The 26,274-nt window shown below is 41.6% G+C and overlaps 1 protein-coding gene across 1 annotated transcript in view; it reads right to left on the bottom strand.

The window, feature by feature from the left end:
• Positions 1-25,834, bottom strand: part of gria1a (glutamate receptor, ionotropic, AMPA 1a) — a 68,573-nt gene extending 42,739 nt beyond the window's left edge. Inside the window, 5 exon segments of the mRNA XM_069171043.1 lie at positions 1,345-1,398; positions 5,008-5,192; positions 8,702-8,941; positions 25,112-25,246; positions 25,413-25,834. Of these exon segments, the coding sequence (XP_069027144.1) occupies positions 1,345-1,398; positions 5,008-5,192; positions 8,702-8,941; positions 25,112-25,246; positions 25,413-25,500 (702 nt within the window). The 5' untranslated portion in view covers positions 25,501-25,834.
• Positions 25,835-26,274: the final 440 nt, after the last annotated feature.

The following is a 26,274-nucleotide window of genomic DNA, read 5'->3' as shown; positions in this document are numbered from 1 at the left end:
AAGTTTTGACTGATGAGAAGAAAAGGTGCCTCTCTGGATTGTCCCCTTCTCACCAGGCATCTCTCTGACAACACACGGCGATTCTATCTTTTCTCTTTATTCTCGGGTCTGATGTTATTTGTTTCATGCCATTTGAAGCTCGGGCTCTCTCTTTGCCACACGTCGGTCTCAAACTCTCACTTGTTTACTTTCTTTGATCAGTCGAAACAAATGAAGACAAATAAGGAGGACCGGCTGTTAACGAGACTAAAGTTCTCTTTTTTTAAGGGTAAGGTTGACGTGCAGCAAAGAGAAGGCTAGTTCAAGCGTCAGGAAACAACGGCAAGCAAAGCGGAGGAGCGGCACCGTCTCCCTAATGTACCTGTGTGTGTTGCCAGGAGTCCATATTTCTCAGCTGAGCAGACAGAGTTGTGTCTTTTGTTCTGCTCTGTGAATGAGCTAATGCTGTGCTGTGAGCTGAGGAGGTTACTATAGAAACTAGCCTTTGCTAACACGACACGGAGGGGGGGTTCTTCCAACAGATACTGTGACCACATCTCAGTACTTTTAGCTGTGAGCTGTAAGTAAATTCAAACTATGCTCTGTTGAAATCCACACACAGGAGCAGTCGTATGTACAAGTACGTGAATTAGCAGGATTCAAATAAAGGTACAAGGACACAGAAAGAGTCACATTTTGCACAAACCTTTTAATGGTCCCTTTATAAATTACTGTGGCCACTTTGTGCATCAGCTGTTATTACTGTCTGAGCTTTATCATTTAAAATTAATGTTGGCAAACTGGCCAAACAAGAGAGACTGAGCCAATCTAAAACCCACAGCAGTGAGAAATTGTTGAAGCCAGCCGCTGCATATTAATGCTGTTATTACCATAGCTTCTGTTGCTGTCACTTTGCTCTTCATTTAGTTGCATTTAGTAAGTGCTGGAGTGGTCTTCTTACCATTCGCACTGAGAAAATGGCAGCAGACACGGACAGCTAATGGATATGAGCTTCCATGCATTGACTGCCTGACCTTTTTCTGTCACTGAGTCTGTACAGATTTCTGTCTCTGACTGTCACAGGCTTCCCTTTTGTGCTACTGTACTTTCTGCAGCTACAACAGTGAAAGAATACATGATGTGGCTGATGCGTTAAATGGGAGGGAGAATACGTAAAACCAGATAGTTATGAGGCAAACACAAGTCTATTAAATTGGCAATAAAGTAGTGGAAGTCCGGAATCATGTTATAAGCTACATTTAATTGCAAATCAAGGGAAATGAGCATGTGGAGAAGTATGTAGTACATGTTTAAAATAATCTAAATAGATAAAGGAAAGGCAGTGACATCATGATGATCCCTTACCAGGTTAGCCAGAATGTAGTGGTAGCTCTTTGCATTCTTTCCTTGCTCAACAATCTGCAAGACAAGAACAGAGGAGAGAAAAGAAAATGCTTGTCGCACACCAACAGAAGGTATGTGAGTGTGAGAGGGTGAGGGGAGGGTTCTGACAGGGTCTCAGCAGTATACCAGACACAGAGCAGTGCAGTGTTTGACCTTGTGCAGGCGGAAAGTAGGTTTACAGGAAATTAGAGCAAAGGGACTGGACTTTTAACACTCTACACACCGTAAAGGAATGATTAACTTTACAAATGTCAGCTTTAAGAAAAGGAGAGTTCAAGAGGCAGATAAAAACAACTTTAAGTGAGATGTCCTTCCCTCTCCTCTCCTTTGGTGATGAATGGTATTGCTGAGAGGGCTGTTTCCTTAGCCAGATACCCACTGTCACAAATACCCTCCTCACATAAACCAACCACTGATGCAATTCAAATGTTTACTATATTCATAATTTTTAAACACAAACAAAGGCAAACCTGAGCTGAACATTAAAAAGGGAATAAATAGGTAGCATTGCAGAAAAAAACTATTAAATGAAGACAGAAAATAAATTCAAATGGCTTAGTAGATAATTATTGAATAATTAAATAAAACCTTAACTCTTTAACCGAGGTAAATTACAAGTGACATGAGTCATCAATTTGCAAATATAATAATGTATACTGTGTTATATTTGCCCCTCCCCAATGTGCCTGTTCTTTCCTGCGTTTCCAGTATATTGTTTCCCTCTAATATCTAAATAATTCATAATGCTCTACTTCCCAGGATCTCTATCAAGGGCTAACAATATAATTAAATAATGAAGTCGGTCAGTGTTGAACTGTGCACAAGCCCCTCTCCCCCCGACACGTCATCCCTCTCCTGCATGCACTGCCGTCATTCTCTAACTGTAGGCGTCACAGGTCAGCCAAGCTACTGAGGGTCAGCAATTAGAGAGGTGGATCGTGTCATGCCAGAACTGGTTCATCATACTGGTTTTAAGCATAAGAAGGAAAACAATTTCAAAAAGAAATCCCCAACTATAGCAGGTGGTAATTGTCTAGTCTGTGTCGGCCTAAATAAAGAGCTTAGTGTAGGGTACAAGCACAACAAATGTGGCTGTGTAAATGTGTCATCACAACAGTCACAAAAAATAATGCCAAGTGGGCAGCATTAGTTTAAAGCCATGCAGAATCTAATTAATAGCCTTAACACTGTGGATTAGTTGCTGGTTTCATTCTCTCCGCTCAGGCACTGTGGAATAAACTCAGCACATTTTTAACTCTTCTTTCTCTCTGTGAGCATTTTGCCTTGTGTATATTTTGTGGAGTGTATTTGTGTGTGTGTTGTATGTGTGTGTGTCTAACGACGCTGTAGGTCATGACAGAAGGTGGCATTTGTTATTAATGGTGACCCAAGCACAAGGCGAGTCCTGCGGCCAAGCCTCGGGTTAGGAAAAACTAGAGGGAAGAAGGAGAGACGCGCAGCAGTGCTGACACCAGTGAGGGGAAACACACGCAGTGTTACGGCCACAGTGGACTGTCATATGGAAAACTTTTGGCTGTGAATTGCTTTTTAATTATGCATGCATATTTGAAGAGTCATTCAGAGTTCAGGCCCGAGAGAACAGGTCACTTTTCTTCTCTCTGGCGGAAAACCCAGTAAAACATTTCTGTGGTCGTTTCTATCACATTAAACGTTCTCCGCGGAGGCTACGGCAACATTCAGCTTGTATGAAAAGTCACCCTCGGGACACTGTCGCTGACATTATCGTAAGGCAATCTGTGTACTGTATGAGATGAACACAGGTAGTGAGTTTATAGGGCAAAAACAGGCAGAGGTGTGTTGCACTTACGTGTGTGTGTGCGTGCGTGCGTGGGTGCGTGCGTGCGTGTGTGTGTGTGTGTGTGTGTGTCATTGTTTGGGTGCGGAGGCAAGGAGCAGATGTCGGTGATTGATGGTGGCCGTCTGAATGGAGAACTTCTCAGGCTGAGCTTCAGTAAACTGGTGAGAACTGATGCAATAACCTTAACTGTAGACACTGGGCCATCAATAACATTCACACAGTGCAGCGCTAGCCTACACATACAGATGGGGACTCTGTATGTGTGTGTGTGTCTGTGTGTGTGTGTGTGTGTGTGTGTGTGTGTGTGTGTGTGTGTGTGTGTGTGTGTGTGTGTGTGTGTGTGTGTTATGAACAGAAGTTCAAGTGTGTGTGCTTAGAAACAATGTGCTAAAACAGAAAATAACTATTAAATCTGACTGGAAAACTATGAATCATATAAGTGACATCAACAAGAAAAAATAATAACATCTTGTTGATTTTTCTCCCATGAATATGCCACTCTGTCTGCTGTGAGAAAGGCAGTAATAAACCACTTTGAATTCTTAAAAATAACTGGGGTCTTGATGTCAGACAGAGCTCATTTTTACCCGGCTACCGCTGATTTAGCTGGCTGAAAGAGGACTGTCTTTAGGAGATGTTATCAACTAGTCAATTTACGTTTGCTGTTTAACATGAGCTAGTTCACACTTGAATTTGTTTTAAACAATTCTCATTTTAAAATGAGAACCTGTAAAACGGTCTCATAAGTGAACTAAATTGCGTCATTCATGATGTCATGCTAAAAGACTGCATGTCCCACGCAAAATGTCACCATTACATGAGCTGATTAGTGATGACTCATGTAGACATGGGAATAACAAAAGCAGTATTGCTCTGTTGTGGTGGTAGAGCTCGTTAGTTCTAGTGTTCTACGTACCGTATAAGAGAACGATCACAGTTTTTTCAAATTACATTTATTCACTATTGCAATAGAAATGGGCAAATGTAACGATATTTCTAGCAGCTGTTACTCTTTGAAACGCTCCTTTAGCCAAACGTTTTTAATCACAGGCCGGTGAGGCAAACACGCAAATGTTTACACTTCACGTTACATTATTCTTACATGTTTGTTTATGTGTTCTGGCTTCAAAAGACCGCAAAAAAAAAGACCAAACCTTAGCACTCACGTACACCACTTCATCATGTGAAGAAATCCAGAGTTTGATAGGCCTGCCGTGCTTAGTTACGGTTGCTAAGTTGTGATTAGACAATCTACGTTTGGTGGAGGGGGTTGGTGAACAGTCAGTTGTGATCCCAAGATCCTTTTCCTTTCAATGGTCCTGAGGTGAGTAAGCGATGATCCTATCACACAGCTCCAAATGCCAATGACGTTTTATTTATATTTCCTATCTTTGATGCTCCAGGAGACTAAACACCTCAGTGGGCCGACAACCAGCCCCCCACTCTCCATCTATAGCCCCTCCTTTCTTGCTCTGCCTTTCTCATTTGTTCTTCTGATTAAAATGTGTTCAGCCTTGTCCTGAAGTGTGTTTTTCAGATTTGATCAATATATTTTCTGAAAAGCTATTTAAACTTAAAACATGCAAACTAAATACTCAATTAATGATTAGTTTGGAAATTCAGTCATAATGCAAAATGTCCTACGTGTATTATTTGCAATTTATACATAAAATACATGACGTTTTTCTACAATTGGGTTATGAGGTCACTTTAAAAAAAAAAAAGTTGGAATCACCTTATACATTGCACCATACAGGAAGTGCATACTGCACTTTCTTTACAAAAATAGAAGTAAATCGTTTTACCTTTCTGAGTATGCCTGTGAGCCTCTCAGTCTCACAATCGATGATAATCTGTCCTTCCTTCCTCTTGTCCAAATCTTGAAACACTTTTAAGAAGGAGGCCTCTGTCATGGTCTCCACATTGACCGAGGTCACGAGCCAGTTCCTCTCTGCTGCTGTGTCCAGAACCTTCTGCAGCACCGACAGGCCTGAAAAAGAGAAGACGGATAATTCATATGTTTTGGGAACTGACTAAATTGGACAACAGAAACTGTGAGGTAACTGTGTGGGATTTTACAACAAAGATTCTGCAAAGAATGACTCGTTGATTTTCATCTACTGAGAGCCAACCCTGAGACATGAGTTATGTGCTGCTTAATCTCATACTCTGTGTAGTTAAATGAGGAGCTTGAAAACAAATTAAAAGAGCATGTAAACCAAACAGAAGGTGCACAGAAACCCAAAATTCTTAAGCTTATCTGTTTAAATCTCCCGTGTAGCTTCAGTGATAAAGTGTAACGAGTGGGACAGTCCATTAAGCACACTGACACGTACAGGTGCGCTTTTCCAGCTCGCACATCGCCAAGCTAAATAATCACAGCTTTCACGCTAACAAATAATCAGACCGTGCATCATCACAGACGACACACTCAGCCAGCTTTACATCTTCCAAGCACCAATTATAGTGGAGCTACTCAATTACACTGTCACCAATACACTGCAGAGACACAGGTGCAACATAGAGATCCTGAATGCTGACAGTAAACCAATCAGATTCCTCTTAAGCTGGCAGCTGTAGTTGTCCCACAGAGTAAATAAAGTTGTTTCATGCACAGCAGACTGGCAGCCATTCCCAAATGAATTATAGCAATTACAAAATTTAGAAATGTAAACCAATACATGATGTAGTCGTATTTGCTTTTCTCGCACAAAGCTGGCAAACACTGTTAAAGCTACACATCCTGCGCTTTACATATGCAGCATGCTTGTTTGTTCGTGTTCATACAAAAATTTTAGGAGCAAACGTGCAAAAACACACAACTGGCTTATTCACGACACCAACACAGACCCTGTCACAAAAAGAACGAGAAATGCAGTCACAGCGTCGGAGATGATTGCTTGGCCTTATTAGAATACACACCAGCTGCTCTCCAGGCAATTCATGTTGCTCAATGGACACCAGGCCGTTAAGAAATAAAAAGATGGATGGTGTTTCACCTCCGCATATGACCACAATACAGTACATGTAAATAAACCCAACGACCAGAAACATGTGAGGATGTTCAACGGGAACAATACACAGAGGTCGGTAAAGAACCACCAGAGAGGTACACGGGGATGTGTGACACTTTTGATGGTGTCTCTGTCTTTTCACTGTTTCTCATGAGTGAATAACTGTAGAGATATTTCATCATTGGTTGTGAACAAAACCAGTCTTCAAATTGAGTAGAACCCTGGCGTCAGTAAAGGTTTCAGCACCATGGACAGCACCATTCAATATAACCGGTTTCAAATGGAAGCAGTGCACTTATCTGCATCTTTTTACGTCTTTCTTATTTTTTGGAATGATTTTCTTTATTTCCAAACATCCTTGTGTTTATTTATTTGTTAATCTGACTCTACATTATGTACATCATGTTCCAGCTTTTAGGTATACAGCTGGGCAGCTCTCAAGACGGGCTAAAATTAGTGTTTGAATCTCACTAACGGTTGGTGTTGGGTATGTTCTGTGCTGTAATTCATTCCAGAGAGATCTGAAGTGACATTACTTGACATTAATATTATCAGTGTGGCTGCACACGTATATCTTTATACCTTAAGTTGATTTTTTTTTTTTTTTTTATTCCTCCCATTTTGTATGTGTTTGCATCAACAACAAAAAAAAAAACTCTTCCCTTTTCAAATATACCTGATGCACCTATATAAATCAGAGCCAGACTGACAGGGAGGCTTGTAGGACTAGCCAAGGTAGAAATTGTCCTCCAAAGACATCCTGGAAGAGAATAATATCATAATGGTATCTGGCTGTCAAAAGCACCCTTTTGGCCAGAGGCGGTACATGGAGACGTGGGCACCAGGTAATAGAGAGTGAAGAAAATAACACTTGTGAAACCATTTCCTGAATATTGTTTATGATAGGTTTAATGGGCTATCAAATTTGTTTTCCCATTCTTGGTTTTTGAAAATAAAAATGAGAGGCATTTTTATTGGGGGAGGCAGTGCTGTAAGAGAGCAAGACAGATGTTGATAGAAAAAAATAAGGGTGTGTGTGTGTGTGGGGGGGGGGGGGGGGGAGTTATTAAAGCTCCTGAGATAGCAAGAACATCGTAATATATGTGATCTATTTGTATGTCCTTGTCCAGATCAGGTCATGGATTAAAACACTGGGTACACATGAAATATAAATACACATCTGCAACTAGAAATTTCTGCACTAGAAATGAAAGAGCTTTTGGCCTTTTCATAGGAATTATGACAAAGATGATATGCACACACACACACACACACACACACACACACACACACACACACACACACACACACACACCACACAATTCCTCTCAAATAAATATGACTTTTCTTAACAGCTTAAAATAACCCTGTAGAAAGGGTGACTGCCACATAGTATCCAGGCAACAGAAGACTACTCACTCACACAGGGGTGACATACACACACAGCCCAACAGTTTGTGAGTGGATAATGAAGGCATCACAGAAAATTAAAAAAAAATCTGAGGGACATGTGTGGCCGTTACGGACATCGTGCATCAATGGGGCTCGAGATCAGTGCGAAATCTCCACTGTCACTGCTCGATAGTGAGATAAATCTGTTTATTTCAAAATATAACAAAAACAGAAGTACACAAAAGTTGCAGTAAGCCGTAACACTTTACACAATTGTTTCAAATGTATTGTATCTAAAGCATGTCTGCTTTTGGTCACACACACAAAATACACCCACCATGGTCATGCTCCAAAACCCACAACACCTGGGACAGATGGCATGGCATTATGGGAAATTTAGAGCCATTTGGCTTTAGAGGAGAGGAGGAGGAAAAAACAGGAGGCTGACAGGTGTGCTACTATATTTTTGTCTGCCTATGCAGGAGTGTCATTAAAATGTTGAAATTGAACACTACAGCACCTCACCCCCCCGCCGGAAGACTACTGACAAAGGAGCTGCAGCAACAGGGGTTACTGCTGAGGACTGCTCAATGAAAAGCTCAATCATTTCTTCCATTGTGTGATTTATCTGCTAGTCAGTGCAGGTCAATGTTTCATTTCTGCGTTCCTGTCTGTGAAAAGACGGTGGTCTAAAATAAATGTTCTGACGGCTGTGTGTTGCTGCACAATGGCTTTGATTGACCTCGCTGCTGTCGCCATGGCAATATGAAGACGACAAATAGGGGCTGGCTTGATGACTGGTACTGACTCTGACTGTCTTCATGTGCATGCACTATCAGAAAAATGCTATTTGAAAGAGAGCCCAAGGTGAAATTTTACATGTTGCAGTCAGAAAAGAATAAAGACGATGCAGCATTTACTGTCGTTTCTGTTTGAATAATCAGCTGGAAACCATTATAGCAAATGTTTTAGAGAATAACATATACTCCAGGTGTTCTTGCCCACTTCACAGTCACATCCTTTATAATGATGTAACAACGCTTATACATACAGTATGATTTGAGGTATAATACAGGGTGAATAAGTTTCATACCTGAGTCAGAGCTGTACATGTAGACGAACTTGGTCCATCCATAGTGGTCGATGACCCCCACCAGAGCGTCCTGGAGCTCAGGCCTCAGCTGGATGACAAACTGGTTGGCCGTCTCGATGGGGAAGGATGGTGTGACGAAGCAGACGTGCAGCGCTCCGCAAAAGGACATGAGCATGTTGACTGTCTTCCTGTCATACAGGCCAATGATGGCATACACACCTTTGGAGAACTGGGAGCAAACTGCGAGGAAGAGAAACAGAGAACAAGAAGAGGAGATGTGAGGAGGAGGTGTTAGTCTCTGAGCCTTTCCAATTAGATAGTGTTAGATAGTGGACAGTGCATACAGCGCCTTTACACCCGCGAGGTACTTGTTGCTACTTGGCAGCACATCAAATGTTTGCAGAAGAAACTATAAATTATCATGAGCATGGTAGGATTTTCAACACTAGAAATTTTAAACTTTATGAGTTTAACAGCATTGACCAGCACAACGTTCACAATCAATATGCCTCACTGCACAATATTCAATAAAATAATAATAATCTGATTTACTGTAGTTGTTCCATTTGTGCTCCACTCTTACATTATGAGTAAACGGAACATCCGAAAACTCAAGAAAATAAATGTCCGATTAATCAATAAATACAAAACTCATTAAACTGAACTGAACCAAATCAAACTAAATACAATTAGAAATGTATTGACTTCATCACATTTTTGTTTTTATTGTCATGTATCATCTGTCAGACTTTGTGAAGTCTAACTATTAAAACCTAAGTCATCCACTCCGTCGCATGTTTATACGGCTTCAACACTTTTAAAACTACCTCATTTTCTCCATGTTATTAAGCTCCACTACACAAAAGAGGTTTAAGTTTCTCTCGTTTTAGTTTAAAGGTCCCATATCTTACAATTTGGTCCATCTATAGCCCAGCCGTCTGTGTGTTTTGCCTTCAGTGAGGGGTAGAGGAGGTGAAGGTTGATGAGGGAGTAGAGAGGTTAATCAATGCATCCCCAGGGTTCCATTGACATTTTACTAGCAGCAGGAGGCGGTTACCATTTCTCATTTGCTTTTCTCCCTCAGTCTCTCCAATTTTCTTCTCAATTTTTCTTTCTCTCATTGCCTGCATGTCACTCTGACTTCTTTCACATCCTCTATCTTCAAATAGCTAATTTATGTTCATAGTCTTCTCTTCGGAAGGTATATCCTCTCAGCAGAGCATGCTATCTTTGCACTCGCAGGTCTGGCCTGGGCTATTTTCTGCTGTGGCGATGGGTGGGCCTTACTTATCTCCGTATTTACCAAACAGATTGAAGTCGCTGCCTGTCCCCGCACGAGGGCCAGCTTGCTGCTATGGGGAGCTGAAGGAAAGACAGAGAGAGGATGGCCCGTGCCCAAAATGCCTAACCTGTCACAGACCTGCACCCTCCAGGCAGGCACGTGTGTGTGACGGAGATAGAGGGAGTGAGAAACTGAGAGTGAGAGAAAAATCAGCGGTATCACATAAAAAAACCACACACACACACACACACACACACACACACACATACACACACAAACACACAAACACACATGCAGCCTCTACTGCTCCAAAAGCCTGGTGACTCACCCTACTTAAAGCAAGCCCTGAAATAGACATTTTGCGCCTCGCCACACTGACTCAGTAACAGAACTATCTTTCCTTCATGGTCTGCACATGCTCATGCTAGTAAATGGACACTCTCTCAACTGCTGCTTTCCACTACCACACATTATATATCCCCTTACAATTTTGTAGGACCAATTTTCAGCGGTGTGCTCCATGTTCTGCCCGGATAGAAGGTAATGAGAGCTCGTTTGACTGTTTGTGCAAGGTGCCATTACTCTGTCTTACAGCAGGTTACCATGTTTCACCGAATACGAGTCATTTCTCATACCTACAGTGCGTCCGTTTAAAAAAAATTGAGAGAAAAAACAAAACATTCAGCCATGTGGCACAGACCTCCTGCTCCGTGCTTGGCAAGACAACCAGGTGCACGTCTAATATGACATGAGCACAACACAGAACATCAGTGTAACTCAGCAGTGTCAGTGCAGATAGCGGTCTAGAGCAGCTGCATATTGAGAGGGTTTGTGTGTGAGCAGCTTGTTAGTCCTGCTCCACATGTGTAATGACATTGGAGGCAGGGCTGAGAAACCTAAAGTGATCTTGAAGACCCCAGCAACACCTGTCCACCCTGGCACCCCATATCTCCTCACCACAGTTACAGCTGCCATGGCGGCAGGACTGAGGTTGCCTGGGCAACGGCCTGTTTCTCTGGCAGGGATTACAGTGGCTCAGAGCTGTGAAAGGACTTTTGGAAGATGGAGTGGGAATTGTGAGTGTTTGGACATTTTGTCATAATTAGGTTTCCCCTCAAGGAATTAGCAAATTTGCAAAACTGACTCGGCTTTACAAAATCCTAAAATAATTTCTGAAATAATGGAAGATTAGCAACACAGTTCCACTGCATCACATTTTTGTCACTCATAACAAGTAAGGGATAATACCCAACAAGTACGTTCCATGATTGTAAATGATGACGGGGAGGCTTTGAGACCAGAGAAAAAGCTGTGGTCATTTTTATTTAGAAGCTATTAATCTTTTTTTTTTGGTAACATAGATCACCGTAGCTCCAAAATCTTTGCAAGGAGCTCAGCTGCTGACGTCTTTACAAACAGCATAATATAGGGCCAATCGTTTAGAAAGGAAAACACCTAGGATTTCATTAAAACTTTCCAGTTATGAGTTAACACATTTTTAGTTGCCATGGTATTAACTATAATAATTTCCAAACGTCACCAACATAATTCTTCCACATACTGTATGAATACAGATGCAGGAAAGCTCATTGGAAGTGTCTGAATGAACAACAAGTTGATTTGCATTTGGTTGTGGCTGAAGAGTTTGAAGGCCGCAGGAAAAGAGAAAAAAAAACCTCCAATCCTAAAGGGGCTGATACACACACAGCAGGAGGAGCTGTCAGAAACAACTCGTGCAGCTCACGTCTTCCCTGTTCTCTGTTTCCTGTGCCCTGCAGCTGTTCCTCTGCTTAGCGTGAGCCAAATATAAAATGACAGACGTGTCTGTGCTGGCTTCACAAAGAGGGCATGTTTGTGACAGTTGCTCCAGCATATGAAGCTGTGGATGACGGGAGGGCAACTAGGGGGGTGGTAGGCGACGCTGCATCCGTCATACTGCCCATAAATGTTGAAGTTTCAAATTTGGGTTTGAAATAACATTTAACATTAAACAGAATTTTCTAAGCATCAAACAGCAGTTTTTAAGTTTCAACGGATGAAAAAAATGTAATAATATTCAACCAATGTTTGGGAATTAAACACAGCAAAGCCTTTTATTTGAATTTGTGTTCAACAAGGGACTTCTTATCAAAGTGAGTCAATTAAACTGATTTTTATATTCATTATAACAGAGGTCAATATCTGACAGATGTACCGGCAAATTGATGTTTAAGTCAAAGGTGTTAAGGTGTCCTTGTGCTTGCTTCTTGCTTTCCAGCAGCTCCATATGAGCCTGTGTATAGGACTGCAGCATTACAGAGCACCTCCTTTGTGTGGGTGTATGTGATTCTTTTTTCAATAGCTCTGCTTTGCTTGACATGTCAGAAAAAAAATAAAAATCAATGCAGTTGAATTGAATTGTACCGAGAGCACTCAAATGTATTTTTAGGTGGCTTCACACAACCAGGTCTGCAAGAATCAATACAAAGAAGGTCTTTTGAGCAGGATGGCAGATGCAAATCAGTAACAAATATACTCTGAACTCGCAGGTTTACTGCGACCACAATTTCTGATCAGGATGTTCTCTACATTATGTGTCTCCACAAACACACCCACACACACAGAAGGAACACAAGTGTTCTACTATTTTCCTCCCCTGGGACTTGCATGCTATTATACTGTGCAACATTAAGGTCAGCAGTGCAGAGGGAATTTCACAGCAGCAGGAGACTGAGTTCAGCTGGAGGAAGCATAACGATTGCAGGGTTCTTGTTTAGACATTCACAAAGGTGTTTCCATTTTTTTTAAATGGACTACTGAGGACTGACCTTCCAGGTGACTCCACAAAGTAGGTCACCTGATTAAAGTTGTTCATCTTATCCACTGATCCATCAAAAAAAAAAACCTCTTTTCTGTGATACTTATTGTCAAACTCCACAGCCATCTGTTTTCAAACTGTATGAAATCATGTATTTTTTCCCCTGGGCATCGCAGGACAAAGGCTGTGAACAGTGAGCTGCTAAATCCAGCCCAGCTTTCCTCCACCTCAGCTTAACCAAGCTCCATGGATTCCCCGAGTCACACACCAACTTCATACAGTGAACCTCAATCCTACAACTACAGTCAGGGTCGTCCATCCAATGTCACCTTTAGACCACAAGACCACAGTTTACCAATTAATGCCTGAAGTCAAATCTCCTTTCTTTTTCCATCAATACTGGTAGAAAAGGCACCAAAACCAGGGACATTATATTAAAAGACTGCAACTAAAATGTATTTTCAATCACCAAATAGTTTCTGGATAATTCAATTATAAATTTAGTCAATAAAATGTCAGAAATTATTGAAAAATGTCTTCATAATCTACCACAGCCAATTTATCAACTTCAAAGTCTTGTTGGTTTCCAGGCAGTACTCCAAAATGGACACATTTAATGTATCATGGTATAAAGGAGGTTTGAGAAAGCAAAATCAGAGAATGCTTTTGGTTCTTTAGTCATGCTAATGAAGCATCAGTGGATGGAAATGGTGACAGTGACATAAATACCTCAGCAACTCTTGCATGGACAAATATCAAATTGTGCACAGCTATTCTGGGTCTCCTGAGGATGGCCCCCTAAAATGTTGGAGTTGTCCAAGCAGTCGGGCACAATTTCCCCTTCTCATAAACAAGTACCTGTACAATTAATGACTTCCCAACCTCAGCTGAACTTTGTGTTTAGTACAAATAAGTTAATGTTAGAATTCTTACACACTTGACAAAGATGGTGCAACAGCAAACATTTTGCCTGAGTAGCATGTGCTGCCAAATAATCTGTACAGGTGACTGTATTAACTTTAGCAAGTATGAGCCTGTAGGGTTAAAGCATCAGGGAACATTGTTGCATGAGAGAGGCAACCCAAGGTGACGTCACCCAGTGGTTTGCGAACTGCTGTTTTGAGGCCATGAGTCTGGCATTTTGGCCATTGTCATCTTGTTTTTTTTGTGCCAGAAGTGAACACATTTGGACCAGAGGTTGGAGCTGGAAAGGGTCAGAGACTGACAATGCAACTACATCCAACTATAATGGCAACCTGACCGCACCCCGTCTTGTCAAGTCAGATCAGGCACCCCCTCTCTTTAAGGCCTATTATCTGACCAAATATGGGTTCTGATCAGAAGGAGTGCATTTAGCGAAAGACACCATAATGATTCCAGCCACCGTGATGTATTCAGTGAGTACATCATACGAGAAGTTGACTCTTTTTGAATGTGAGTCTATTAGAGCACGAGGTTTTAGTGGCATTGCTCTTTAAGGCACTTCCAAACGCGCCTCACTTTTCAGACACAGAAAATACATACAATTTTATAAACAGTTTATGATTGCATGTCATTTCTTGCCATCTTCCTATAGCCAGTTCTGTAATAAAGACATACACGTCACAAGGTATGCTATTGTATGTTTTCTGAATTTAGTTTAAGGCGTCTTTCTGAAAGATGAGAGAGCTGACAGGAGCAGGAATGCTGCTGTCACATCAGGCAGTAATATACACCACGTCCACAAGGGTGAAGGGTCACTCAATCAACCGCAGAGCCCTCTGAGGGGGAGATAAACACAACTGACACCAGACACTGGAAGACGCACACAGTTATCTGCCACTCAGCCACCCATGGCTAATAACTGACAGATAATGTGTGTAATAAAAACAGTGAGCATGTTGTGGTCCCTCTGGTCCCATCCATCTTCCAGAGAACTAATCAGCTGCTAATAAAAGGCCGAGCATAAGAAGTCAATAACTGGTTCAGTCACACACACACACGCGCACATACTACACAAGTATTCAGAAGGGTGCGCATGCTCCATACACCCACCTCAACAATCCTCTCAATAAAAAAAAAAAAAAATGCCTCGCTGGTTTTGACAAGGCAGCGTCTCACACAGCTTGTGCTTGTGAAGACTCCCTTAGGTGATGGGTGGGGGTGGCCTGCTCCGCGAGCCCTCCAACATAGCATGACTCACACAGCGCAATTAATCTCCTTCTGTGCAGAGGACAGGGACCCATGGGACCGTAACGCGGCACCAACCAGGATATGCATGAAAGTCTCCAAACATGACTTAGTAGGCGGTTTTTTTTTGTTGTTGTTTTTTTTTACTGTGAGACCAATTTGCTCTGGGATCTCCTGCCATACATTGAAATCTGCTCTTGAGAAAATGATTCATGCCCACCAATACGTCCAGTGATAACGTGTTAATGTATGGGGAAGAGATGATTTCATCCATGTTTATTCTAGCGATACCAAGGCAAGAAATGCAAAATAGGTTTTAGAGGCTTTTAGGAGGGGACTGGGTTTTGCCTCACTGCCTTCCCATGTCTCCAGAGTACCTATATGCCCCATGGAGTCTTGCGCTCCAGGGACGTGCACTTGCTACTCCCTGGTATAAACAGCTTTAGCTCCTCAAGCTCAAGTGAGATTTACTGCCTGTGCCAGAGCAATAAAAAAGTGTTTATGTCACAGGTTGTTTCTGGTGTGTGTGGCAAAAAAGAAAGATGGAAGAAAGGAAGAGAAGACAGAAGAGAAAAAGTAATGGTTGAGACAAAGATAGAAAGGAGAAAATAATGGAGAAAACTGTGAATGAAGGCTGACTGGAAGACACTGATCTCACTGGGAAATAGCAGTGATCAGAGCTGCTGACCAACCAAACAGTTCTTAGATTTTAAGTCAGAGGTTTGGATACTCATCAGAGATTAAGTGAGTTGAAAAGGGTTAAACAAATGCTAATATGGATGAACAAAAAAGCTAATTTTGGAAATGTCGGTGACGGCAGACAGAAGGCCAAGAAACGGAGGCATTAGTGCCTGAGAGGGGAGATGACAGGGAGAACGCTGGGACCAAAGAGAACAGATGCCAGCCCAGCAGTGGGAAACACAGGGACCACACAGTGAAATCTAGATCTCTTCTATTTCCTCTAAGTAATAAAACAATGGCGCCGCATCGCCTCATTAAATGGGTAATCAAGGGTGTGAGAGCACTCCCCTCCGCTCCGAACATCTCTCTCCCTCCTTGTGTCTCACTCTCTAACCCTCTCATGCTAGGCTATTGTCTCGCCTCCTCACTGTTTCTCACCATGTTTCCAATCTGGTTTGCTGCAGAGTCCTGCTGCCTGCTGAATAAATGCTTACCTGGGCAACGGGTCAGAAACACAGCCCAGACCAACTCCTGTCAGGGGGTATGGAAACTCCAATTATCTCCTTAGCAATCATCCCTTCGCAATTATCTCCCCATCTGCGTATTAGTGTCGACAGGTGCATAGGGACGATCCCGCTCACACATGTTCATTTCTCTGACGGAGGAAGTGATGAAGGTGAAGGTGGATAAGCAGAGCAAGAAGATCCAAACACACAACCTGCATGCTGATTCATTAGAAACCTCTGTATAAATTAGCAACTGTCTTCAACAAATTCCAGGCGAGCTACTGGGAAATCAAAGTGTTCATTGTAGACATGAACACAATTCATGAAAATGCCATTCTTTTTGTAACTTTTTTTCTTACAAGTCACCAATGCTGCACAAGGGAACAACTTCTACGGCAAATTATGTTTCTGATGAATCAATTAATTCAAAAGTGGTACAAATGTAAGAGGAAAATGAACATCAAAATCCCCCAGTCCTCAAGGTGATGAACCGCCATATTCAACCATTAGTTTAAAACTAAAAGATACTCTTCAAAATGATTAAATGCGGAAACTTTAATGGTTTTAAAAGCCAGGCTCAGTAAACATTTGACACTTTTACTTTAAAAATTAATAATGTATTATTATAGTCAGTACATTTTTTGGTAGTTAACTAATTGAGCAATCATCTGGAACTAACAGTTCATGGAGTACCAGGCACCCATGGGTAATACACCCCCTATGTTAGTGTACCTATATTTATATTGAGCTATTGATCTTTGGCATTCAGTAGATCCATTTCAAAATCAATTCAGAAAGTGTTCATGGACACAATGACTAGACACAATTCATTCAACTCAGGAGTTTGGCAGATGGGGTCTATTTTTTTAGCCTTTGAAAAAAAGAACAGCAGAACTGAACTTAATTACAATTTGTAATAAGGATAATGTTGTGGCCTAAGCTGCAAACATTAACCTTTGTGGGTAACTTACTATCTATTAGGGATGTCACAAGAACTGAGACTTGGGTGCAAGTCAATTCCGAAAACATAACAGTACATGTTTTTCTTGGGTAGTTAAAGTACCTAAGGTACCATAGATGCCAAAGGCACTGGAGACACTAGGAAGTGACAACATCTGGAATGGCAGCAGCAAGTGTAAGTGCAGCAACAGGTGCTGCAACGTCTGGAAAAGTGACCCAAAATAAGTTGTGCATTAAGATATTTTGCATTTGAGTCGGATGATCAGGGACGAGTTGACCAAAAAACAGAATGCAAATGGTGTTACAGAGTATTTTGAGTGAAAGGAGGATACACCTCAAACTTATCTAATTATTACAATCAGGTGTAAGAGTTTTACGTGATAAATTTATAATAACATTATGTCATGTTACCAATACTGTTTGCATCTGTTGTAGTAATGCTTCAAGCAAAAGATTAGCTTGTGTAGGCTAATGTTGTGACAGCTCATAATATGAGTTGGGTGCTGCTTATAACATTTAGTAGGCCATTACCATTACTTTTCAGTCAAAATATAATGTTGTGCATGCACAGTTGTGTGTGTTTACGGTAAAATAAATTATTTTTTAATCAAATTTGGTATTAGGAGTCGTGGAATCTAGAATGTCTTTGGTATTGGTTTCAATTATGAATTTTTTTGTATTTTGAAATCCCGACTATCTACAGTAGTAATACTAATGCAGCACATCAATAATCATGAACTACATTGTTTTGTGGGTTTACTTTACAAAAGTCCCTTTCAGGACTGAGACATTCAGTATTGACTGGCATAGTGACTTACTTAATTATATTAACATGTTCAGTGATACTGATATTTACTTGATGATATGCCAAACCAAAATTAAATCCAGTATCACTGATGTGTAACATTATAGCCACAGAGGTTAATGCACCCACAGATACACAGGGAAAGACACCACACTATGTCAAAACCTGAGTAAACAAACTTTGATCATCTCATTATATTGCCATAATCCTAATATAGTTTGTATTTTTTTTTTCCTATTTTTTATTTTTTTTTGCTTTTCCAACTTTGAGCAACTGTTGACAGTCTGGAGTCAAAGGAAGTAATACATTTAGTACCAGCCTTGTGTGTTACCGAAAGAGCAGTTGCACTATGTCACAATGTTTAATATGCTTGTAGGCTTTGTTCCTCATTAAAGTAAACAGAAGCTCCTGAGATGTACCGTATGACAAAAACAGGGACTTCACTTCTGTCTTTGCTGCAAAAACATGACAGCTGCCATCGCGAGGCGTGTGTCCCCGCACGCCGCAGCGCAAACCCTGGTCCTCATCCCGGAACACATTGTTCTCTAATTGCCAGCCCCAGACGTCTCAGCTCAGACCTCCACGTCCCAGTTACCGTTACCTCCAGAGACGGCAGATTTGTTTTAAATACTTGGTGAGCTTGTATGAATACAGAAGAGGATTCGGACGAGGCTTAGGAAGACAAGAAGGACAACAAATAGAAAACAGAACGGACACAGGATCTGTGTGTTCATGGGCTACAAGAGATGTGGGATACAGACGGGTTTCTTGTCTTCACAACAGAATTCCTAAACGTCAAAGCACTGGGTAAGTCATTGCGGTTACTTTTATGTGGCGAGTGGTTCATAGAAAATGGCTGTATTAGGGTGTGAGATTAAATTACATTTCTGTCTTCATTCTTCACCGTGACACGTGTGCGCATTCCCTTTGCCTTTCTTTTACAAAGCAACAAAATCACACAAAGCACACAGAAACAATCTCTGTCCGCCTTCTGCTCCACACTCTATCACTCTGCTGCTTGGGGAGCAGTTTTGGCTGATCTACATTGATTGCTATGGGCCATTCCCTTTCCTTGGCACTCTGGAGCAAAAAAAATAAAAAAAATCCAAGCCTTCTCATTCATCAAACCAGCACCTGCCAGATGCTTGCCCAAGAGAACTGCTGTCAGTTTCTTGTCCTTTTTTTTGTTTTTGTGTTTGTCCTCCCAATTCTTTCTGTTTTGTCCTGGACAAATAACTGCCATGTCCAAAACAGTCAGGAGGGAGCGGAGATCTGCCACTCGTATGTCTTTTTCAATAACGTATTGAACACTCGGAAATCCCTACGAACATGCATGCACAGTGGAAGTCAGTTACCACAGCTGAACCTCAATGACTGACACAGTAGCAACACAATAAAATACAACACCCCAGAGCTGGACTGACACCGGCCACAGGGCCTAAAATTGCAGTTTAACACCCCCCCCCCTTCTCTCTCTCTCTCTCACACACACACACACACACACACACACACACACACACACACACACACACACACACACACACACACACACACACACACACACACACACATTTAATGATTTCACAGCAACTGAGGAACTCTTTTTCTGGGGTGTTGTTTTCCCCTGAAGGGAAAACAAGTGGAGCAAATGGGGTGAAAAGATAGAAATACAAAAAAAGAAAGACTTTTTTAGCTTCTCCAGGCAGACCCTATAGAAAGCGGAGTATTTTGAAGCGTTACAGTGCTTAACAGAGTCAGTTCAATTCTCTTTTTTCTGCCGGGTTATTATTACATATTTATGCTCATGAGTCCATGGAGTGATAGCTTTGGATGCGCTGCATTGAATAATACATTAAATGCATCTGCTCAAGCTCTGTCTCTTGTTAGCTATTGTGTGTGCGCAAGTGTGCGACCACGAAATTTCACAAAGCAGTCTCACATGCTCACACACATTTCTATTTGGTAGTCAGACCATGATACTACACTGATGGGGGAAACTTGAGCCAGGTACATATTGCAGTAGACGCACACCTTAGAAGACACAACATGATGGCAACTGTTTCCTCACGCATAGAGGATGGCTCCTCATCTTTGCACTGTTGGTTATTTTTATAGTTTTGTCTGACATTTTGGTTGTGATGACATCATTCTTTAGTTATTTAGCTACACTGTTACAGCAAAATCTGATGGGGGTAAATAACAAAGCGGTTTGACAAGCCTATAGTTTAACTGGGATATACAAAACAGTTGTTCCAAACATGAGAGGGCGACATAGAAGGATGATTGCTGGAAGAGGAAAAAAATTGAGAAAAAGAAAAAAATGTCCTTCTTTGGCTGAACTGGTCGTAACCCACCAACAAGATGACGAATTGACAATAAGTCACAATTAAACAATTTGTTTGCCATTTAGGAGCAGTGTGTACAATTTAGTGCTATCTAGTAGCTTCCATGGAGGCAGGCAATGTTGTGCTCCCTATGTAGATATGAAAAGCTCATTCTAAAGTAATGGAAACACAACAATCCTTAGTTTCAGGTGATTATACAGAAGTGAAGACATAACTATTAATATTATATTCCATTTGTGTCAATAGGTCCCCCTAAATCCCACACAATGAACCTTGAAGGGGTCACAAGCCTAGAGGGTCGGGAACTATAAAATATTTAGCTATATTTTAAGGTACGGCTTAAAGTAAATACATGAGTCCACATGTTAAAATTGGAATCAGGCACTCAGTGTGGGTTTTCAGTTTTCCTCTGTACTTTCTTTCATAGGTTGAGTTAACTTGTTATGTTTATAAGCTGGTCTAAAAGCTCAGGTTTCTTCCCCTGTCACGGGGGGTTCTGTAGTTGTATTAATTATCAAAAAGTGATTCCTACCATCAAATACAGTTCAACCTTGCATGACCACACTACAAACTGCAGCATCGCTATGCTCTGTGCGACTATCAATACCTCTCACCTGTTACATCGTGTCCTGGTGCTTTGCAAAATGCGGGGTGTTTGCTCCGAGGGAAAATATGACTGCAACCATATCACCAATAAACACATCCAATGACATGTAAGTATAGTTGTGTTTACACAAATATTTTTCACAGTGAGCTTCACTGATATTACAGCCCATTACCAACGATACCACGTGATTTACCAGCCCTGGACTTGACCTCTCCCTGTACACTCTCTCTTTGACACAGACCTACAGGCATCCCAACATTTGACAGTAATTCATATCTGTCCTCTAGGTGTGCACGTAGGAAAGCGCACCCTACCCCCGCCCCCATGTGTGCTCTATTGATCGGCTGGGCAGGCCGATCGGCCGTGCAAGTGCTCAGTTCATTGATCATCGTTGCCTCATGGATCCTCTTTTACTGACCCTCAGAGACCCAAGGAAATACTGCCGTCTACATCACAGTGACAACACAAATTGTCTTTTCCATGAACACTAATTAGTCTTAATGAAAGGTTTATCATAAGGATGGCTGAACTGGACACAAAATCAAATTCAAGTTAGTGACTCGTGAAACTAAACATACATCTAATGTTAAATCCCACAGTCGGTAATGTCACATTTTATTGCTAAATGCAATATTCTGCAAACAGATTTTTTTTTTTTTTTTAAACCAAAAATAGGCAAAGCTTAGCCTAAATCTCCCCACACGTAGGACATCAAAGAGATCGTATAGGCGTGAGCCTGCAGGGGCTTTGACATGAAGCTTGTGAATCAGTGACGTCCGTATTCTAAATCAAGTCAATAGCAGATTATGGTAATGTGATATCTAACTGAGGGGAACGGTGACTAATATTCTCTGTGTGCACACAACATCCCTGGCAGTTATTTTTAACCACTGGAAACATGTAAAATGAACCAGTCCAGCCACTGCAACCATGTACACACAGGCACATATAGAAATGGTCTATAATAAAAAAAATTAAAATTTTTTTTTTAAAAAAATGCAAATTCTACCACTGTTTCACTTGGTTTAGTCCGCCAAAGTAAGACATAAGAGAGAAAAATGCAAATTAGTTCCAGTAACGTGCCTCACATTATGCAGAGTGTTGCCATCGTCATTACTATCCTGATGACTCCACAGGAGGGACATAAAATGAATCACTTTGCCATAAGCCGATCATTGTTTTTATCTATTATGGTTGTTCTTATCTCTCCTCATTGTTTTCTTTTTCACCTTTGCCCTACTTCGCCCAACATCAGCCATCCGCCCTAATTCTCCTACTCTTTAGGCAGGTGCCAGTGAGTGTGAGTGAGTGAGTGTGTGTGTGTGTGTGTGTGTGTGTGTGTGTGTGTGTGTGTGTGTGTGTGTGTGTGTGTGTGTGTGTGTGTGTGTGTGTGTGTGTGTGTGTGGTAGGAGGACTTTCTTCTGGAGGAAGTGGCCAGTCATAAGAGCCAGCTGATGAGTATCACCCTCATCCGGAGCTCCATTCATCCCAGTGCACAAGGGCCTATTCACCCTGTTGCTTTTCACACTCGTGGACCCCCAAGAGCCCCGGGGACGTTCCAACACTCACACACACTTACAGAGGTGAACTGTCAGTCACTCAAGACATCCTACATAGATGCCAGAATGTGCACCCAGATGCAGACACCCACATATGCACACACACACACACACACACACACACACACACACACACACACACACACACACACACACACACACACACACACACAAACACAAACACAAACACACATCCACACATGCATGCTAAATAGAAACCCAGGAAAAGGCTGCTTTTCACATCTGACTCATTATAAACAAGCCCTGGAGGCCTTCGTTTTTCCTTACAAACATGTCTCTATAGCCTCCACATCCAAATACTCTTTTAGAACAAGTGACACACAGCAGGAAGAGGTGTCATAATCATTTTTGTCATCCCCCTCCACCGTGAATCTTTTTGACACGCTTGTACCACAGCCCACCACCATACACATGGACTGCAGTGATGTGCGTGACATGAGCAAAAATAAAAGATGTCAAATTTGAGCATGGAAGCCTGGGAAGGGTGACTGGATAGAAAGAACACACAAAGGGGAATATGTGGATAGAGCTGACAGTGACTGGATCAAGTTAAACTTGAGTAAAATCGGAATATTGGCCGTGATTCTTCATCAAAAAATTGGTTTCAAGTAGTTTTTGGAAAACTTTAAAATAGATCAGGCTATTTGATGTTTGTGGGTATTCAAAGTATTTATTTTAAAAGGAAAATGAGATACTTTTTAATCAGCTTTTGGAAGCAAATCTACCAATTAACTTTATGAAAAGATGGAAAAGCCGTTAACAGAAAGTCGGCCATGCTGCACATTTGAGATGTTATTTAACAGTCTACAGTACATTCTGCTGTCTCTCAAGTGAATGCATGCTGTGGCAGAGACATGAATGTACGCCACCACCACCACCCGCCTTCCTGCTGCCAAAGACTCCATGTTTGATCCACAGGAGAATTCCCTGCAAACACTCACCAGCAGCCGACCCTCATATTCACATCCAGAGCAGATGACAGTCTCATTTATGAGGGCATCCCGGGTGTGTTTACATTTCATTACACATCTCTGCCTGGCTCTCTGTACTAAACGGCTGAGGGGTTGGGTGGGTGATAGTTGAGGTGTCGGCTGGGAACTTCAAATATCCTCAACAGCTCGTGTTGTATTTTTTAAGACATCTCTGGAAAGGATGTCATATGGAAAGGTAGCAGCAAATAATAGATCTGCACTACACTCTGACAGTCAAGGATAAATGTCCTTTTAGTAGTGGTGTTCAGCATTCAGCAGCAGCCAACCCTGCACGTCTATAAATCTACATGAGTGCTGTTACACGTACTGCTTTTTATTTCCAATCCAATTCTGGGCTCATAACTGAATCTCATAAGAATACTACAACGACATCACATTAAGACCCTGAGTCAGAATGTCATTATGCCTGTATTTTGTGTCTGCGTCATTTTTTTTCTCACATTTGTTTATATCATTGGCTCCACGCAAACCAGTGGAAATGGAATAAAGACGAGTTTTTGGAAATGCAGCAACTGATGTCTGAAAGTAGTAATCAAACGTCTGTCGCTGCTGCGAAGTCACACACCTGGCAGAGAGACAGCCAGACCCAGTTGTCAAAGGGTATCTCCTGGAAGTGTGCGACTTTGCCATAGTGAGCGGGAGGGAGCTACAGGCACATATGGAGGAATCGAGGATTGAATGGAATGAGAAAAACACAGCTGAAAAGCCTCAAGGGCGACAAAATCTTGTCAAAATACAAAGGAGGGATAAGTGCAGGGCTAACAAAGAAGAAACAATTTCGACTGACATTTCTTTTGTAGAGCTCAGACATGCAGCTATTGTTTGTAATAACACACAATATCACCCACAGGAGAATGGCTTCCTCAGTGCTTGGACCAGGGACTTTTAAACTTCCCTTTTTGACCATAAATCTTGCATGCCATTGTCAACATTTTATTATCTTAATTTTAAATGTTGCCACAAATATCCCTCACGTTAATTAATGGAAGATATACGCAGGTTTGTCTCTTGTTCATAATAATAATAATAAAACATCTGAAAGATCAAACAAAAGTCCTGAAAGTTGAAACATTTATTTTACGTGCATACATGTGTGCGCGTGTCTTTGTAAAGGTTTTAGGGTGGGAGGGTTTTAAAAAAAAAAAAAAAAAAAAAAAAAAAAATTTGGATTGTGCTCCGTGGCTAATTAGAAATGCATTTAGAGTCGTTTTTCCTCTTTGTTCGCATCGCGTTGAGCCCTGATCTGCGCGCTGCCTCTTTGTTTCCTACCTCAGTATAAAGACGGAAAGGCGCACTGGGATCACTGGCAGCCGTTTTAAAATCGACATAGTTGTAAAAAAAAAAAAACAACCTGATGTTATATGACTATATAGGAGCGCTGATGCAGTGGTTGGTGTACAATTACCGTGGCTTCCCCGGAGCGCAAATCACGCTGCATTCATGCAGAGGAAAATAGAAGTCCTTCGCGGTCCCACGCAACAGTTAATAAGATAAACTACCAACACACGATTTGCAGCAGGCCTATAAAATGTGCCATTATAGCCTACACATGCTTTTTTTTTTCCAACCAGAGGAGTTCCGAGTGTTCTTTACAAAGTCGATCAACAGATTGAAAGGAAGAGGAAACATGCCGAACTTGCAACATAAAGGGCAAATATAATCTGTTTCCAGTGGGATGATACTTACAAGCATATGTCATGGAGAAGCTATTCCCCATTTTGACCATATCCACCTGCGGCACCAGTTTGGGGATGTCCTGGTGGTGAGAGAGGGCGAACCGAAAAACCTCATATTCGTGTGATTCGATCGGGAACAATCCTCCTGTTGAGCAGCAAAGAAGCAGGAGTTATTGTTGGACACACTGGACCCGAGGACAAATCAGGAAAGACAAACACAAATAATAATAATAAAAAAAAAGACACTCAAGCTAAAGTTATAGGTTTAAGTGCTGCGACAAAAGGTGTAATGCGTTGTGCGCCATTCTCACCTATATTGATGTTACTTGGAAAACTTGAGCTTGAACCCAAGCACATCCCCAGTAAACTGGTGTAGAGGATGGTGAAGCTTCGCTGCATATTTCCTTTTGCATTGGCGAAGGGAAAAAGAGCCGAAATCCAAGCATAGGTTTGTCCGGGTGTGAAGTTAAATCCCCCGCTTCTCCTCCACTCCGATCGCCTCCCGTTAGAGCAGCATTTGCACCGACATGGATTCAACAGCGAGACAATTATCGCAATGGCGAGAGGAGGCACCTTTCTCTCTCTTCTGTTCCCTCTGTCTGCTGATGCTCTCGTCCTTGGTTGCTGCTGTATGAGACGGAGAATGACTTCAGCATTAGCCGCACTGCAAAAAATATGCCCGTCTTGAAAAGCTGTTGAGTCTTAATGACAATTTGGAAATTATTTCTGAACCCTAAAACAAGGTACCCTCCTCACACACAATACTGCGAGATGACTTCACTTGTTTTGTTGTTTAGAGGAATATTTGACTCTTTTAAAGAAATATTTCGAAACAAGTGTCTCTGCAACAAGACTGAATATCGTGCACAATGCTCAAAAAGGAAACGACATATCGATAAATGAAGAAACTTCCATGCCTGTTTTTCCACTGATAACAAGAAGTGTCAATATTTCACCCTATTGAAGGATCTCACCTCTGAAAAAGAAAATGGACATTTTCACACTCATTAGCTAGATAAGGACCTGCGGGATGAATATTTTTTACAGTGTGCACCTTTAGAGCGCACACACAGGTCCCCATAGAGACGAACGGGATTTTATGGTTAGCCGTGTATCTGGCTTCACTGCAAAACGTATCTCTATTATATGCACAGAATATCTATATTGTCTACA

Source organism: Embiotoca jacksoni, unplaced genomic scaffold, assembly GCF_022577435.1.
Source record: "Embiotoca jacksoni isolate LCO1_2020_lvr unplaced genomic scaffold, fEmbJac1.0.p SCAF_5, whole genome shotgun sequence".
In the NCBI taxonomy this organism is placed as follows: domain Eukaryota; kingdom Metazoa; phylum Chordata; class Actinopteri; family Embiotocidae; genus Embiotoca; species Embiotoca jacksoni.
This window is presented reverse-complemented; position numbering and strand designations above follow the sequence as displayed.